General features: G+C 41.9%; 1 protein-coding gene across 1 annotated transcript in view; it reads left to right on the top strand.

Annotated features, from left to right (window-relative positions):
* hs3st3b1b (heparan sulfate (glucosamine) 3-O-sulfotransferase 3B1b) overlaps positions 1 to 10138 on the top strand; it is a 20307-nt gene extending 10169 nt beyond the window's left edge. Inside the window, exon 2 of the mRNA XM_080872985.1 lies at positions 7085 to 10138. Within this exon, the coding sequence (XP_080729111.1) occupies positions 7085 to 7703 (619 nt within the window). The 3' untranslated portion in view covers positions 7704 to 10138. The remainder of the gene's footprint in view (positions 1 to 7084) is intronic.
* Positions 10139 to 17041: the final 6903 nt, after the last annotated feature.

Raw genomic sequence — 17041 nt, 5'->3', positions numbered from 1 at the left:
AAAGGAGTAGGTTAATTGTCATGCTATCCCTACTCAGTATAGCTAATTATATGTTTGCTTGGGAGGCGGCTGTCTTTAGGAATTTGTAAACCATTAACCTGCAGCAACAGCTGCAGTGTGAGTAATAGAAGCAAAATGATAGAGCCCAAACACACGCAGAGATGGTTTTGGGCTTGGTGAGTGACATACAGTAGAGAGGAAATCCCTCTTTCTTGCACACACACTTTGTAGTTCACCTGTCTTCAAAAAGGTGTGCAGGCAGTTACGGATGACAGCCAATTCAAACAGGATGCAAAGTAGCTTGCTCGCTCCCTCTGTCTCTCTGTGTGTGACTGAGTGTGCGCCTAGGGAGTGGGGGTGGTGGCATGTAAGTTCTTCTTGAGTCTGTTTAATCTTTTATTCATCTCTGCTGTAGCTAGATCAAGGAGTCATGTGCCTCTTGGTGCATGTCAAGCGTCAGGAAAGCAGTCAGAATGGCTGATTCTGACTGCACACCCACACATCAACACCCAGATATGCTTAGACACACACAGAGTAGGCAAACACTTGCTCCTATACACAAACCGAGTCTTCACCTGCAGCTCCCCGTTGTTGTTTGCCCCGTTGTTTTTTCTTTTACGGTTCACTGGTTTATTTCATCCCAGCTGTCATCCAGTCGCACCCTGATACTGATGGAGTGGTGGAATGCGTGGCTAGCTCCGGGGTAACACCTTCAGCAAACACCCCAAGCAAACACATTAATTAAAGAGGATTACTAGTGCTAAACAAATTTTGGCTAGTATCACAAAGTGGAGGCTTTCACAGCGTGTCCGTCTGATGGCTGACGCACACGCAGCGAGTAGCTTGATCGCTGTGGTGGTGTCAGGTGAATCATCTTGTATCACATGTCAAACAAAGTGATGAGATGTAGTCTTAAGTGATGCTTAGATGATGGGATCTTTCACTTCTTTAAGGTTGGCCAATTAAAGCTTTTTACTTTTTTTCTTCTTGGCCGATGCTTTTAAAAGCCCGAAGGAGGAAAAATAGGACAGCACTTGCGAAGAGTTGCACATTCAAAACGGGAGGAGTTACTGCTACTTTCTTCTCCCCGCCATGCCTTTCACCAACTCCTCTGTTTTATTTATGCCACATGGTGGGCTCCCTCGCTTCGCTGCAGGGTTATTAACACTCAGTAATTCTAGGCAGCCGCCTATGGCCACAGGCCGGTGTGGTTCCAGGCCTGAATAATCTCTGCGGCTCCACACATTCCAGTGTTGTTTTCCGAAGGTGCCAGATAGCAACAAATGCACTTGAAAACAGATTTTCCGAATAGGAAAACTTATAGTTAGTTTTAAAATTGAATAATTTGTGCTTGTCACGCCTCTGCAGCGCTACCCATCATAAGGTAACCACGACAGCATCAGAGAAGAATGTCTCAACCTCACTTAAGTATTTTCAGGACATTACAGAGGGGGGTAAACATGAAGCCCATGGCATTATATGTGGTGGTTTGTTCTCTATTTATTTATTCTGCTTTACTTGTGTCTGATGTTGCCTCCAAAACCAGGCTGGGTATGAGCCCAAACGAGTGTGCATGGTCTGCAAACCGCAAGGCCTGACTCCCCTTCTTTCCCACTTTCTGTCTTTCCCTCTCTTGTCGATTCACATTGTCTCTGTCATTCACGCTCCCACTCCTACACACTGTTTTACACACACATTCCTTCTGTAAGAGGCGCTAAAATGAAGAGGAAAAAAAAAAGCTCCACATCAGTGAAGTGCAACTCCCTGACTTCAGCTTAAAATGATGGATGGACGGGTTGCGACGGTTGGGTTAACTGTTTTGTTTACTTGGAGGGTCAGGATATTCCCAGGCTGCTTTGACATAGCGCAATGTCTTGATGGAGTTCAGGGCCTAGGAGTTACATTTATCAACCAAATCAGGACTTCAAGCCCAGAATTTCTGTGTCAAAGTGTCACAGAGCTCTGACCAGTTTGTCCTCTGCATTCTGTGCTGCTCTGAGAAAGATTAAAATGCTAGCGAATAATTACACCCTGACCTTTTAGACCCGGCTGTGGAATCTTTGGCTATTTCCTTTTTGTCCTTCCTTCCGTTCTTGATAAGACCTTGTTAGCAGAAATGCTGTGATAAATGTTCTAGGTATGACCTTGAGTCAAGACCATTGACTCAAGGTACTTAGTATGTCTCACCAACATACTATTGTTGGTGAGACGGTGGGACTTTCTAAACAGAATCGCTTTTTAGTAGAGGAACAGAGATAGGGGTGGGAAGTGGTCTGCAGTAACTCCATTAATACTGACAGGCACTCTTGACAACAGCATTCCCAGCAATTCGGAGGAGGAATTTTGCTTTCAAGCAGCACTCCTCCTTTTAGCTGCAAGATATGCCCCATCCCATGCAGGGTCCTGCTCTCAAGGTCTGAGTGTGTGATACTAGGCTAGCCTGCATTATTAATCCCTTTAGCAGACAGAAGATTTGGAGGGGCTTCCACTCAGCCACCTTCTCTTTACAGTGAAACCATTATGCACTGAAGCCAGGCTGTTAATTTGAGGCTGTAGCATGACTTTGGTGTGTGTGAAATGTACATGCACATATGGAGACTTACTCAATAGTATGGCCAAAGGAATGTATAGTTTTTGGGGTTCCCAAAGATATATCACCATCAAACTGTAAGATAAAGATGCACACAGACACCTTTCAGCCTATACTCCTGCAAGATCTCATCTTTAAGCAGGGGTGTCTGGCTCTTCTCAGCCAGGAAATGAGCTGTCAAAAAGCTCTAAGTGACCACATACTAACACCTGGACTCCTCTTCGAGTGCTTGAAAGAGAGACCAGATGAAGCTTCTGCGACTCCATTCAGAGCACTCCTCCCTCTCTGCATTGGAGTGGCCATAAACCATCTTCTTTATTCTTTTAATTTACAGCCAAAGCCATGCTCTGTGGTAAATATAATGTCAGACTCCAGGCACTGTGGAGCGTATTTCAAAATGTCTGGCTTCTGTATGTACTTAAATGCTACTTTGAAAATATTCCGTGAACCAGCAGAGCCGTGCATGCTTGCCTCCCTCAGTAGCATCTGTAGTGCGCATGTCGTGTAAACATGTTGCTTACTGCTGTTTCATAGCATGCAGGCTACTATGAACAAAACCCTCATCCATGAATTCTTTCATATGCGTTCGTGATGCACATGAAATGTCCTGCATTTCCAAATCAGGCTCAAATGCTTGTTGTCTCCTGGGTTGAAAAGATGGAAATAGGAACACTTTGGACTGTGAATGAACAAATGGCTTTCGAGATCCTTATCATCAAGTAAGGAATAAAGATGTGTCTTTGTATTTCCTGAAAATGCTTGTACGTTCAGCGCATTGGTTCATGAGAGGGTCTCGGAAGGAGGCCCTTGGAAAAGAAAGGGAGCCTTTCAGTACCTCTTCCCTCATTTCCTCCCTCTCCTGCTTTATACTCGTGAAGTGTCACTTTGCTATCGGACTTCAAGGCCTGATTGCCAAGGGTCGAGTGAACCTTCTTAGATCACTGGAAAAGAGACCGGAGTGAATGTAAAGAAAACTCAGCACAAAGTTAAGTGCTTGATTCCTCTGAAGTGCTTTTTGATTTTCTTACACTAGTGTATGCTGACAGGTTAATTGAGCCTGTACATAAACATGCTTAGAGCACTGTACAGTGTATACTGTTGTATACTGTTGTTGTGGGTGTTGTTACCTCCCATGGGACGGTAATACTCACTCCAGGGTATTCAAGCCATAGAAATCAGAGTGCATTAGCTTTAAATGCCCACGCGAGTAAAGCCACACCCTCCCTTTTTATGGTCGATACAGAATGCCCTCCGATTTGTCTGTATTCAAATAAACAAACCCTAATTTGAGATTCAAATGCTTTCAACATCCAGACATGTGAGATAATTGAAAACCTTTTGTATCAAATATAAAATCGACAGACGCACGCCAAATAGCTTTTTTCCTTTTGTCTTTGAGCAAACCAGTCATTTTGTCAGGGATGCTGTGAAACAGACAGCTCAGTGGCAGCCCGTTATCATTGAATCAAATGTGACAGGAGGGAGGCAGAAACATCAGATCGAAATAACCCTCATTCTGAGCTCTGATGGGATGAGGGCTCTTTAAAGCGCAGGCCAAAGGGCCGCTCCGCTGGCCCTTCTTTGATGCTGTCATGTGACAGCGGCTTCTGCTTTCTGTCTTATCACTGTTTTTAGCTTACCTGTCAACTTGGAATTATTCTTAATGGAAAACGATGTCCACACACACACACACACACACACACACACACACACACATAAGTATATATATGTATATAACAATTTCAAAAGTGCCACCAAGCAAAGAATTCTTTGTGATATACTATATGAGGTCCAATAAGTTATTTGGAGTGTTATTGTTTCCTATAAAAGACAAGAGTTGCTTTTATCTAAAGGGGACAGGGTGATGTTTGCAGGGCAATTTTGGCACACGTTTCACTTAAGAGCTCTCCAAACAGCTTCTCTTGAGGTTGAGAAGGATGGCGAAGTGCTCCACTCAGGCCCCAGTAAGCACCCACCCTCCACTTTCTGCCCCCTCTCTACCCTGCCCCCATCCCCGCCCCTGTGCCCTGACCACTGCCCTGCTCACCCCTCCGCTCAGGGACAAAGGCTCACTTTCAAAGAAAAGGAGGAAAAAAGAGGAGCCCGGTGTCACAGAATTGCCTGTTTGCTGACGGAATCTTTAAAAGCAGCACCTCATAAATCAAAAGAGAGCATAATAGGCATTGTTTTTCCAAGAGCTACTTGTCCCACTTAAATTCCCCTCCTTTTCTCTCTTTTCTCCTTTCCTGCCTTTTCCCCTCCAGCTTCTTTGGCAGAGAGAGTGGGCAAAGTCTGAGGTGGAGATTTTTTATTAGGGGGGCCCTCTTCTTGTGGATTTGGCGCCTTTTAGGGGTTTCCTCGCCACTTTCTGACCATCCCCTAGTTTTATGCTCCTTCAACCCCCAACACTTGATTTTTTTTTAGGATTCCCTGAGCTTGGATCAGCATAATCTATCACTATGCACATTGTAACTCAGGCCTCCTCCCTATCTCCATGCCACATTGTCGTGTTGAAATCGGATTAGCTCGGGAGCCATTTGCCTCTTCTGTTTGGCTCTGAACTCTTTTTGTATGTTAGCACAAGGAATGACAAAAAGCTTGCAGGCAGTATCACCATTGTGCATCGAGAGAATGAAGAATGGCATGCAGTTTGACTCAAGCATGTTTGGTTTATACTCCTTGAGGAGATTCAAGAGGTGCTTTTCAAAAACGTAGCGTGTGTTCATGTGCTGTTTGCATTTATACATCCAGAAATGGCTTGCTGGCGTGCACGTTCTGATTTCAACAGGCTATTAATGTTTGGAAATAAGCTCGCTTTTCCCTCTCGTTTGCTCCGTTCACTCGACTGATGTGTCAGTAATCAAGATGATATCATCATAATTAGATCACAAGCACTGCATTAAGATTACACAAATGCCAACAACATTTCCATGAGACATTTTAGTGATTACCCAACATTACCCTGGGTATTTTTTTTCCCCTCCCCACTTTTCAACCTCGTGCGCACTGATATGTGCATTGACGACAGAGAGCTGATGTTACATGAATTAACCACGAGCTAAATGGACATGAACTAGATTCCAGCCTTTAGAGTATATTCCTGAGGAGCAGATGGAGGTCTGGGAACGAATCAAGCATTACAAATATCTAAATGTACAGAATGTCTTCAGCCTTTGTCACCTGTAAACATATTGTGTAGGATTACAAAGTGTTTGAATGGGATCTGCTACCATAGTACTGTCTACACAATGGGCTATTAGTGTTCTGGCCTTAACAACAAAGGCGAGCTTCAGGCTACAACAGCCTAACAGGAACCTTATCTGTGAGAGTGTTTTCCCTGATAGATCAATGCCCTCAGTTATCTCTCCCTTCCTTTGAATGATTTCAACTGCTTTTTCTTCATTCTTTGTTGGGATGTTTTATGTCTTGAATTTCAGCCCATTTTGTGTGTGTGTAACAGTCCTTTGAATCCTTTCCATCCAGCAAAAAACAGAAACATATTTGATCTCACGTACATTACACAGGCTACTTTTTCTCCCGGTCTGGGGGCCAAACAGCGAAAAGCGATCCACATCCCAATGTCAGTCAAACCGCTCTTATCGCCTCCACCATAATCTAGACTCTGAGTTTGGCCACTAGTTCTGAAATCCGATGCGGAGAGAGCAGAGTGCGTTCACTTTTCCTTCAAAACCAGTTGTTCCCATGTACCTCTTGATTATATGTCTGCATGTAACATATATGTTTAAAGCCCATTTGCCAGTTTTCGCACAAAACCAAAGCCATTCTTGTCAAAAAAAACCTTTCTGAAACAAACATCATCATCTTTCTGTGGTGCTGCATTTACTGGGGGTCCAGTAGGGTGGTAGAGAACCGTGGCCATCTATACCTGAATCAGCAAGGCAAATTTTTTGTGCCTGTTTGCTCCATTGGGCATATCAAGAGATTTTGATTAAATGTGACCACTTTGAAACATATCCAGCAGTGAGGTTTGGGGAAAAGCAACTCAGGGAAGACACATCAGATAATGGAATCTGCACATGCTGTGAGTTAATTTGGAAAGAAAATACACTGTAAGGCTCATCAGAATTATTCACAATGAAATGAAATGAAATCTTGCCCCTTCTAGGTGATCTGGGTGTTGCATTTGTCTTCTCAACCATGCAAGTCTGTGCAAGGCTTAGAAAACCTAATATGGTTAACGAGAGGATTGGTCACATTTAGAAATTCCTCTAGTTGTTTGATTCTGGAGTAAATAAAGGTTTTCTGTTTTTTCTCAGAAGTGAGATATCTCATGAGTGAGTGAGCTTGTTGATGTTGGAGAGCTGCCTGCACTAATAGGTTTTCAAGCCCTATAATAAGGCTTTACAGGCTTAGTGAGTCATTGATTGCAGAGCACAGTACACTCCATCAACTTGATTACATTATGCAAGAACTTACTGCATCTTACCCTTCTCCTAACCTTCTTTTTGGGCCTGCTTTCTTTTTTCTCTGCAGGGAGCTGATGCCCAAGACCCTGGAGGGCCAAATCACAATGGAGAAAACTCCCAGCTACTTTGTGACCAGGGAAGCTCCTGCCCGAATCTCCGCCATGTCCCGGAACACCAAGCTGATCGTCGTAGTGAGGGATCCTGTCACTAGAGCTATCTCCGACTACACACAGACACTGTCTAAGAAGCCTGACATTCCCTCGTTTGAGAGCCTCACCTTTAAAAACAGGACTACAGGGCTCATTGACACGTCATGGAGCGCCATCCAGATTGGCATCTACGCCAAGCACCTGGACAACTGGCTGCAGTACTTCCCCATGGAGCAGATCCTGTTTGTGAGCGGCGAGCGTTTGATCAGCGACCCAGCTGGAGAGCTGGGCCGTGTGCAAGACTTTCTCGGGCTCAAGAGGATCATCACAGACAAACATTTTTATTTCAACCAGACCAAGGGATTCCCGTGCCTGAAGAAAGCAGAAGGCAGCAGCAAGCCCCACTGCCTTGGAAAAACCAAAGGGCGAACCCATCCAAACATTGACCCTGAGGTGGTGCAGAGACTACGAGACTTCTACAGGCCCTTCAACATGAAGTTCTACCAGATGACAGGACATAACTTTGGCTGGGATTGATGTGAAAATGACTTTTTTTTTTTAATTTTTTGAGAAGTTGTCTTTTTTCCTCTGTAATTCAAAGGCAAGATGTGGAGATATTGTTATGTATATGTAAAATGTACAGAAAATCTATTTTATAATAATTTATTTTTATTTCTAAGCAATTAATTCACTAAGCTGCCTAACCATATTTGTACATAACATCTGACCCACGTGTTGTTTTTAACATTCCTCGTTTTTATTTTGAATTCTCATGCTCCTCCCTTGTGGTCCTGTAAACTCAGTGGATTTACTGGTGCTTCATAATGCAGATAATCAGCGAAGATTGAAGCAGAAACTAGGGCGGAAAGTGTAGAGGCACCATATTACGGGTACAGAGTGCTCACAGAGAAGTGGAGAATCTTCATGTATACTTACATCACACACTTTACCTTCATCCTCTTCATACCCTTTCTCAAAGCCATTCTTTTTTAAGGTGTTTCACATCCTTCTAGGTTTTTCATGGTGCAATTTTCCTGCTCTGTCATTGACCCTAAGCAGCACATCTCTTGTCCCATTCCACTCAATAACAGGTAGATCAATAGACCTAATTGATACTCATCGTGTCACTCATGCTTAAAGTATACAGCTGCCCTTTCATTCTCAGTGCTCCTGCTGCCTGCTCTAATGAATGGCCCATCCATCAAATGTTAAATCCTATCCCGGACCACATAAGGGCCCATGTTAACGTTATGCTAATCAAGTAAAGGTAACTGGCAGATCGATCGAGCCTCTGCTCTCTAGCTCCACATTTGAAGTAGTGTTGGCTGGTAGCCAGGCTTTTGCCCTATCTACTCAGTTCAAAGGTCACACAAAGTCTCAATCAAATTTCCTTGAGAGGCATTTGATTTGTTGAGGAAAAGAGGAGTTGGTGCACAGCGGGTCACAGGGACAGCGCGTCCTATTTTCTTTTCTTCTTCTTTGCGTGAGGTAGCAGAGGCATATCTGCCTGAAATTGAGCATAAAGATAGAAAAGATGACAGAGAGACGACGGCAAGGTTTCGCCTCACTGAAATGGCACTTCTTCAAACAGAAGTCCACCAGGCCCCATCTTAGATCCCAGACTAAACAGATCAAAGGAACAGGAAAGGTTTTTGTGAAGCACTCATAGCACAGCAAGAATTGCCTCAGGCAGGGTTTCGGTGTCTAACCTCTTGTGTCATCAGAAAACCTCATGTGCCATCATCCATGGCCGTTATACTTTATGCCTTATTCACTCTTCTCAAGTCTCATCTCTTCAATCTTAACACTCGTTGCCAAAAAAAACTTCATGTCGATATCATGTTTCACACGGCTTAGTCGCGATCTGCTTTTGTCCCCGGCATTGCTTCTTAGTTTTTGTCTTTCTACTTGAATTCTTGATATGCAAGAGTGAGAAAATGTGTGGTGATCATCTTTGAAGTGATGTCTTTGCAGCGGATGGTGCACCATCATAAGGGCACGGGGCTGCTTTCACGCTATGCTACGCTACGCTGTGCTATACTAAGCTATGCATGCTCGGTGTGGCATCAGTTATGAAAATGCAGGCATGATGGAAATTAATTATTAGCGCCCAGAGAAGGGTTTTAATGCGTTTATGCAGAGCTCAGACTGAATGTAGACAACCTATCCACACAAGAAAACTCATTCAAGTCAGACTGCCATTTAGTGAAAAGTCAAATCTGATTGTCCTTATTAAAATAAGAAAATGTTGTGCCTCTTCAACTGTTGGATCCAACACAGTTAGCCTGCTTGCGTTAAAACAGGCAACCACTTATTCTGCTATTTCTCTTATTTTCCATTTGAAACCAGCTACCTGGTTTCACCTCAAACCAATGGTTGCTAGCAGGGGTGATTGAGGCTTGCTTTTATTCTGCCTGAGCGATGGTACTCCTAGTGAGAACGTGTTTGAAGAAAGCCTTCATTGCCTCTTCTCTCCTTAGTGCAATGTTTGATTATTAAAAGCATTTATGGTGACCTCTTTCAGCAAGCTGTCACGTTGTTGAAGAAAAGTCGGACATTTTCCTGTAAGCTGATGGGAGTACTGCATTTGACTTCTGTTCATTTTTACTGAGGGGATATCTGAAAAAAAAAAGAAACAAGAAAAAAATAAAATAAAACCCTTGCACCCATGGGTTTACTCCCATGTTGCTGCATCTGTTATGGTTGAGTTTTATTCAGCCTGTTTTCAGATCTAAAAATGTTAGAAATGTTTGTCTTATCCACATATTATATGTATTTAGTCTAGCAGATCTGTATGTACAAAAATGAAAAAGACATGTAAATCAAGTATTTTGTGGTATGTACATCAAAGGAATTAATTTTACACAATGCAAGAGCAACATGGAGCAGATGTTTCTAGATGATTAAATACTGAACATTCATAATATTTCTTTGTATGAAGAAATAAATAAAAAAATATATATTTTACCAAATCTTCTGGTGCTTGACTTGTATCCTTGATTCTATTCGAGGACTACACCATCTGCATACAGTACTCTCATGAATACTGCATATTCTATTACATACTACATCTTTTCCATCAAGTGGTTTTATCTGTGTATATAGTTTTAAATAGAGTAATTCACCAAGCTATGTTATTTGTTTAGTATTTTCAGTGGCATGAGGTCAGACAAGACAAGCAAAGTGGAAAAGAAATTAGGAAAACAGCATCAAAAAAGGCATAGTAGGTACACTAAAACAGATTTTATGGTTAAATGTCCTTTTAAAGTTTAACTGCTTTATTTTTACAGTTTCTTTTTCACGAGTCAGCTTCAGCCAGTCATGATATGTTCTAAGTATATGGCTTAGCTAGCTACACTTGTGAAAACTCAAAGTCAACTTTGTTGTCAGTTCTGTAATATGTAACTTACACAGGATTGTAATGTCGTTTCCATGTGCAACTAGAACGAATAAAAAAAAATAAGAAAACAGAGCACTGCAAGAATATGAGGTATAGCTATAAGAGATCAACACATGAATATGAATTACACAAAATATATTAAAGCCTCTTTATTAAATTATTGCTGTCTATGTATAAAAATTGGAGGTGTACAGGCATGCTCAAAGTTACATTCATTACTGCAATTCTTTGTATAGAAATACAGAGTATAAATGAAATGGTTTCTTTGTTTAGAATGGCCTGACTATGTGATGGCATTCATAAGAAGTTATTTCCTGTACAGCCGCAAACACAACACACTGCCTGCTATTACTATACAGCAATGTAAACAACCTGCAGATGCTCTTCAGTTCTTTGTGTAAGATGTTCTTGAGAATATTTTAAACAAACTGCGCGGGGATAAATCCAGGCATTTTAAGATGTAGTGAGGACAAGCCTCCTGGTGTGACTCCTACTTTATATTCTTCAAATTCTTCAAAATAAAGTCTGTAGTGCATATTTAGAGTAACCACACATACCAGATTTTTAAAAGAATATTCACATCTGTTCAGCTTTACTTTATGTGGTGAAAGGAGATATTTCATATTTGCAGTTTCTGTGAACTGACCCTTTAATTTAATGGCGCCACTTTGAGTTTTGGTACCCCACAACAACTGCCAGCAGACATCAGGTGGCCATTTTCTAAAAAGTATATGAAACACACTTTTAATAATGCAGGACTTTATTATCAAGCTATTCCCCTAACAGTTCAATTATGCCGCTTCATGGAGAGTTTGTGGAAGGAATGAGCGCATTTGTTAGTTACTGGCTTTCTTGGGCTTCCATATAGATCGGCTTTGGACCGGAAGTAGCTGTTGTCCGGTCATAATATTGCAGCTTTGGATCAGGATGCAAAAATGCGTAATTTGCTGAAAAGTCAAAGACCGATGCTTCACGTCTCTTAGGTAGGTCATTCATGCATGTTTCTAGTTGAACGAGTTTCGCTACCGCATGGATGCAATGCGTGGATGTTGTTTGTGGATTCTTTTTAGCTTACGGCAATGTCGTTTTAAATAGACTAAACAGAATAGACGTCTACAATTGCACTCAGCTCTTTGGCATTTTACCGAAATGTAAACGTTTGATGAGAAACTCACTTTATCTTGTCCCGTGCATGGTAGATATAAACTAAACGTAACACAAATAGTGTTAAACTCCAGTGGCATTACTTTATTATTCTTCATTCGTGTTAGATGCTTAATTGTAAACTCTGGGCTTGTCCTCTACTTCTTATCAGCACTTTGTTTGCTTCAGACAATTATACTTATGAATGTAAAATACAGAAAAACTGCTGCTGCTCTTATACTTCATAGAATGGAAGGTCCGCCTGTCTATGTGGAATACATATCATATTCCAGTGTTTTAGTGATGGCAAGCCTTATGATTAAGAGATAAAGTAGATGGTAAATTACCTGCACTTTTACAGTTCTGTACCTTCTAACCTGCCAAGCTCTCTGTAATGTTTTTCATTCACTCATTTACACACGTGCAAAAAAAGGTGCTGCCCTGCAATCAGGAGCTACTTGGGGTGAGGTGTCTAGGCCAAAAACACTATTGCACGTGCAGAGGTTACAGATTTAACCACTAACTTTCTCTCACGCATCAGATATGAAGGCAGGAAAACATCTGTACCACAGTACATACCCCTAATGCTTTCAGTAGATTCTGTATTCAAACTAGTTTTGTCAGGGAGCTTATAACTGTCTTCATTCTCTGCTGTGTGCTTGCTTTGTATTTTTTGTTCCGTGTATTCATATATCAATTACTTTATAATTTTATTTACTTAATCGCCCATGTTTAAATATGAATTTAAGCCTAATAGGAGTACAAAGTACATCAAAATCCTAGTTACATTTCAGTGCACAGCATGGGCAAGGGCTGTTTCTTAGTGCCTTTTAATTCTTATTTACTCTTCCTATAAAACACACAAAAACTGAAATAAGGACTTATCAAATTCACTGATTGCATTTGGTGTGAGACACAGTGTTGTAGGATGATTTTCTGTGAAAGGGGTGGGAAAGTGGGGTAGGGTGGATGCGGGGAGTGGGGCATCCTGGCAAATTCTTTCTTTTTCTGTTTCCTTCTCAGCGTGGTGCTGTGGTTATAGAAGTGGGGGGCATGTGTGGTTTCATGTGACCCATAGCTGTGTGGGAGGTTTGGCTGCTGGTAGCGGTGGGTCTGCTTGCCTTATCGGAAATGCCCTTTCTCCCTACCCACACCCTCACTCCCTGTAAAAGCAGGCAGTGTTTCCTCACGGCTCATAATGAGATATACCTCCAGGGCAGTTTATTTACAAGGCTGTGAAGTACCTCCTTGTATCAACAGGGCTCTCATTCACAATATCAGAGGTGATGTATTTACATACCTGTCCAGAGGAAAGGAATGTGGCATCTGTGGCAAACTGTTACTGAATTTACTTGGTCTTCCAAAATTTTCACAATGTATAAGCCTCTATATTTTCCGACCATATAGTGCAAGCAAAGCAAATTGTGCCATCACCAAGCGGTTTGTGAGGCCATTATCTTAAGACTTTTGGACCATCACTTTTTTGGAGAGAAAAGAAAAGGGTAAATTGTCAGTAACAGTAGCAAGCTTGGATGCCTGCTAATTAGCGCCTGGAATGCAGACTTAATGGATGGATTTTCAGTTCCAATTAACCACACAGCAAGCCATGTTATTTATAAGGCAATCGTAACGAAAAATCTCCAAAGTGCATCCGCACAGATGTGGTGATGCCTAGATAGCTACCAACTATAGCTGTCTGTGTCACAGACAGTCAGCCTTATTGCAGTTAACCCATTAGAAACTTAAAAAAAATATGAACTAGTGAGTAGTAGTCATGGAAGACAAAATTTCCCTAAAGCAGGGGTAGGGAAATCCCAGCCTCGAAAGCCGGTGTCCTGAAGGTTTTAGATGTGTTGTTGATCCAACAACACATCTATAAATTACCTTATATAGGTAAGCACGTATTTAAATTGACGTTATTAGCAAGTAATATGAAATTGAAGATTATACCTCTGCAAAATACTGTTTTAGTTTAAAACAAATTAAACCAGTTACTTTTAGCATTGACCAAAATATGTAAGAAAATAAACAAGGAATTTAAATGGCTTTGCAAGTTAAATTGATAAAAAAGATTCTCCGGCTTTGTGGCCAAATCTGAGATATTTAGCTTTATTTTACCACTACATTTTTAAAGTTAAAATTAGGTGTGAATCATTGTTTTCTCTTTGTGGTATCAGGGGTATAGATGCTCCATATATGACTGACACATCCTGTTATTTGTTGTGTTCCAGTTTGGTTGCTCAGCGCAACAAAGGACCCCTGCTGCAACACAATTAAAAACACTACTTATTCAAATATAGGAGCGTTAATACTTGGAAATATTTCAGTAAATTTACCAAAAAGCAACAGTAAATCTTAAGTCTGAATTCGTTCCACTGGTACAGCCTCAGATGGAAAAGAACATTTTTCAATGCAATTACACTTCCCATACCAATTTGTATTTGCTGAACACACCAAATGGGCCTCGTCATGATTTCCAGTCCCCCGAGGAACACGTGGGCTGTAATGAGTGGAACATAGCAGAAATCCCTGCCGAATGCTCGCTGTGATGTAGTGGCAAATAAAAAGGTGGGCAAGCAGTGTCTCTTTCCTGTCAGTCACAGACATCCTCTTGGGACGATAAAGACGGATATAAAAATGTGTATCGTGGGCGGTTCTGCATTACTTCAGTGTATAAAAACTTGGCTTTCAGTAAGACAAGTGAGGCCTTGTATTAGTTGGGTTATATATGAAGACTCATCCACAGATAAAAAAAATATTTGCGGTGGCTGAACTGACATTAATGTATGGCAGCGTGATGGTGTCCAACCAATGGTAAAGATGTGACTCAGACATTATTAGTCATAAATATCAGCTAATACCACTGTGGGAGTGGTGTATGCTTCTGGCATTGCGCTTCTATTAAGCCACCCAACCTCAATGGAAAACGTATCACATCAAGTAAACAGAAGTCCATGTCATATGATGGAGTACAAACAGAGCCATCAGTAAGCAATTGAAGCTAAGCAGCATGTGGTTTTCATACCAAGCCCATTTCCCTGTCCTGAAGCAGGTAGTGACTTGCTTCTCATCAGAAAATCATCGTTGATATTTACAAGTCTGGAGCTGGGTAATTGCTCAGCTGGAGCACTGAAAGACATGCTAGAGAGGAAGGCAAACAGGATGTGGTGTGAGTGACAGAAAAAAATACTTTGAAAAAGCCCCAGTCGGGCAGGTTTAAGTGGAGCATGTACTTTTGGCGTACACCCAGGTTGTCCCCTGAATCTAAGCCACCTGTATTAACTCGCGACTAACCTGATTAACCTGTTCATGGATCCGACTGATGCAGATACAAGAATGATAGATTTCTGGGCTAGCAGCCAAGCGAGCCATCTTGAAGGAAATGGTTTGTGTAATTAATGGAGAAGCTCAGCAGAATGACAGGGGGTAATTGTTGAGTTTGCAGATGATCTCTTATTGTCATCGAGGGTGCCTCCTGGGCTGTTATGGGTACAGGCTGCTGCTGCTTTGGGTTTTGGGATGGGAACAGACACCTGGCAGCACTAGACACGCGAACCCCTGTTGACTCTTCCCATTCATCACCTCCTCTAGATTCAACTCCCCCTTCCCCCCACCCTTCCTGTCCCTTGACACTATACCTCCAAAGCAGTTTACTATGTGGTGTGTTTGATCATATTAGCTTCAAGCTGCTGCAAAACAAATGCACAATATCCAAACAACCTTGTCAGAATGGCTAGAAACATGGCAGAGGAGCTGGGTGGGGGGTATTAAAAATTTAGTTGTCTGCCTTGCTCGCAGCATGGAGCAGCCCTTTGGAAAAGAAAGGAAATGGAAACTTGGTGGATCTTAGACATTGTCTTTTGCCGTACCTTATCATAGGCCTGCATCCTGATATTTAATTCGGGTTTCGACTCACCCAAGATAGCTATTTACTGTGAGAAAACTGTTTTTGTCACTTAGCTCTACTGAGATACAGGGAGTGCAGAATTATTAGGCAAGTTGTATTTTTGAGGAATAATTTTATTATTGAACAACAACCATGTTCTCAATGAACCCAAAAAACTCATTAATATCAAAGCTGAATGTTTTTGGAAGTAGTTTTTAGTTTGTTTTTAGTTTTAGCTATTTTAGGGGAATATCTGTGTGTGCAGGTGACTATTACTGTGCATAATTATTAGGCAACTTAACAAAAAACAAATATATACCCATTTCAATTATTTATTTTCACCAGTGAAACCAATATAACATCTCCACATTCACAAATATACATTTCTGACATTCAAAAACAAAACAAAAACAAATCAGCGACCAATATAGCCACCTTTCTTTGCAAGGACACTCAAAAGCCTGCCATCCATGGATTCTGTCAGTGTTTTGATCTGTTCACCATCAACATTGCGTGCAGCAGCAACCACAGCCTCCCAGACACTGTTCAGAGAGGTGTACTGTTTTCCCTCCTTGTAAATCTCACATTTGATGATGGACCACAGGTTCTCAATGGGGTTCAGATCAGGTGAACAAGGTGGCCATGTCATTAGTTTTTCTTCTTTTATACCCTTTCTTGCCAGCCACGCTGTGGAGTACTTGGACGCGTGTGATGGAGCATTGTCCTGCATGGAAATCATGTTTTTCTTGAAGGATGCAGACTTCTTCCTGTACCACTGCTTGAAGAAGGTGTCTTCCAGAAACTGGCAGTAGGACTGGGAGTTGAGCTTGACTCCATCCTCAACCCGAAAAGGCCCCACAAGCTCATCTTTGATGATACCAGCCCAAACCAGTACTCCACCTCCACCTTGCTGGCGTCTGAGTCGGACTGGAGCTCTCTGCCCTTTACCAATCCAGCCACGGGCCCATCCATCTGGCCCATCAAGACTCACTCTCATTTCATCAGTCCATAAAACCTTAGAAAAACCAGTCTTTGAGATATTTCTTGGCCCAGTCTTGAAGTTTCAGCTTGTGTGTCTTGTTCAGTGGTGGTCGTCTTTCAGCCTTTCTTACCTTGGCCATGTCTCTGAGTATTGCACACCTTGTGCTTTTGGGCACTCCAGTGATGTTGCAGCTCTGAAATATGGCCAAACTGGTGGCAAGTGGCATGTTGGCAGCTGCACGCTTGACTTTTCTCAGTTCATGGGCAGTTATTTTGCGCCTTGGTTTTTCCACACGCTTCTTGCGACCCTGTTGACTATTTTGAATGAAACGCTTGATTGTTCGATGATCATGCTTCAGAAGCTTTGCAATTTTGAGACTGCTGCATCCCTCTGCAAGATATCTCACTATTTTTGACTTTTCTGAGCCTGTCAAGTCCTTCTTTTGACCCATTTTGCCAAAGGAA

The sequence above is a fragment of the Rhamphochromis sp. 'chilingali' genome, assembly GCF_963969265.1.
Source record: "Rhamphochromis sp. 'chilingali' genome assembly, chromosome: 22".
NCBI lineage: Eukaryota > Metazoa > Chordata > Actinopteri > Cichliformes > Cichlidae > Rhamphochromis > Rhamphochromis sp. 'chilingali'.
The sequence above is the reverse complement of the archived record's forward strand: the minus strand, read 5'-3'. Positions and strand labels throughout refer to the sequence as shown.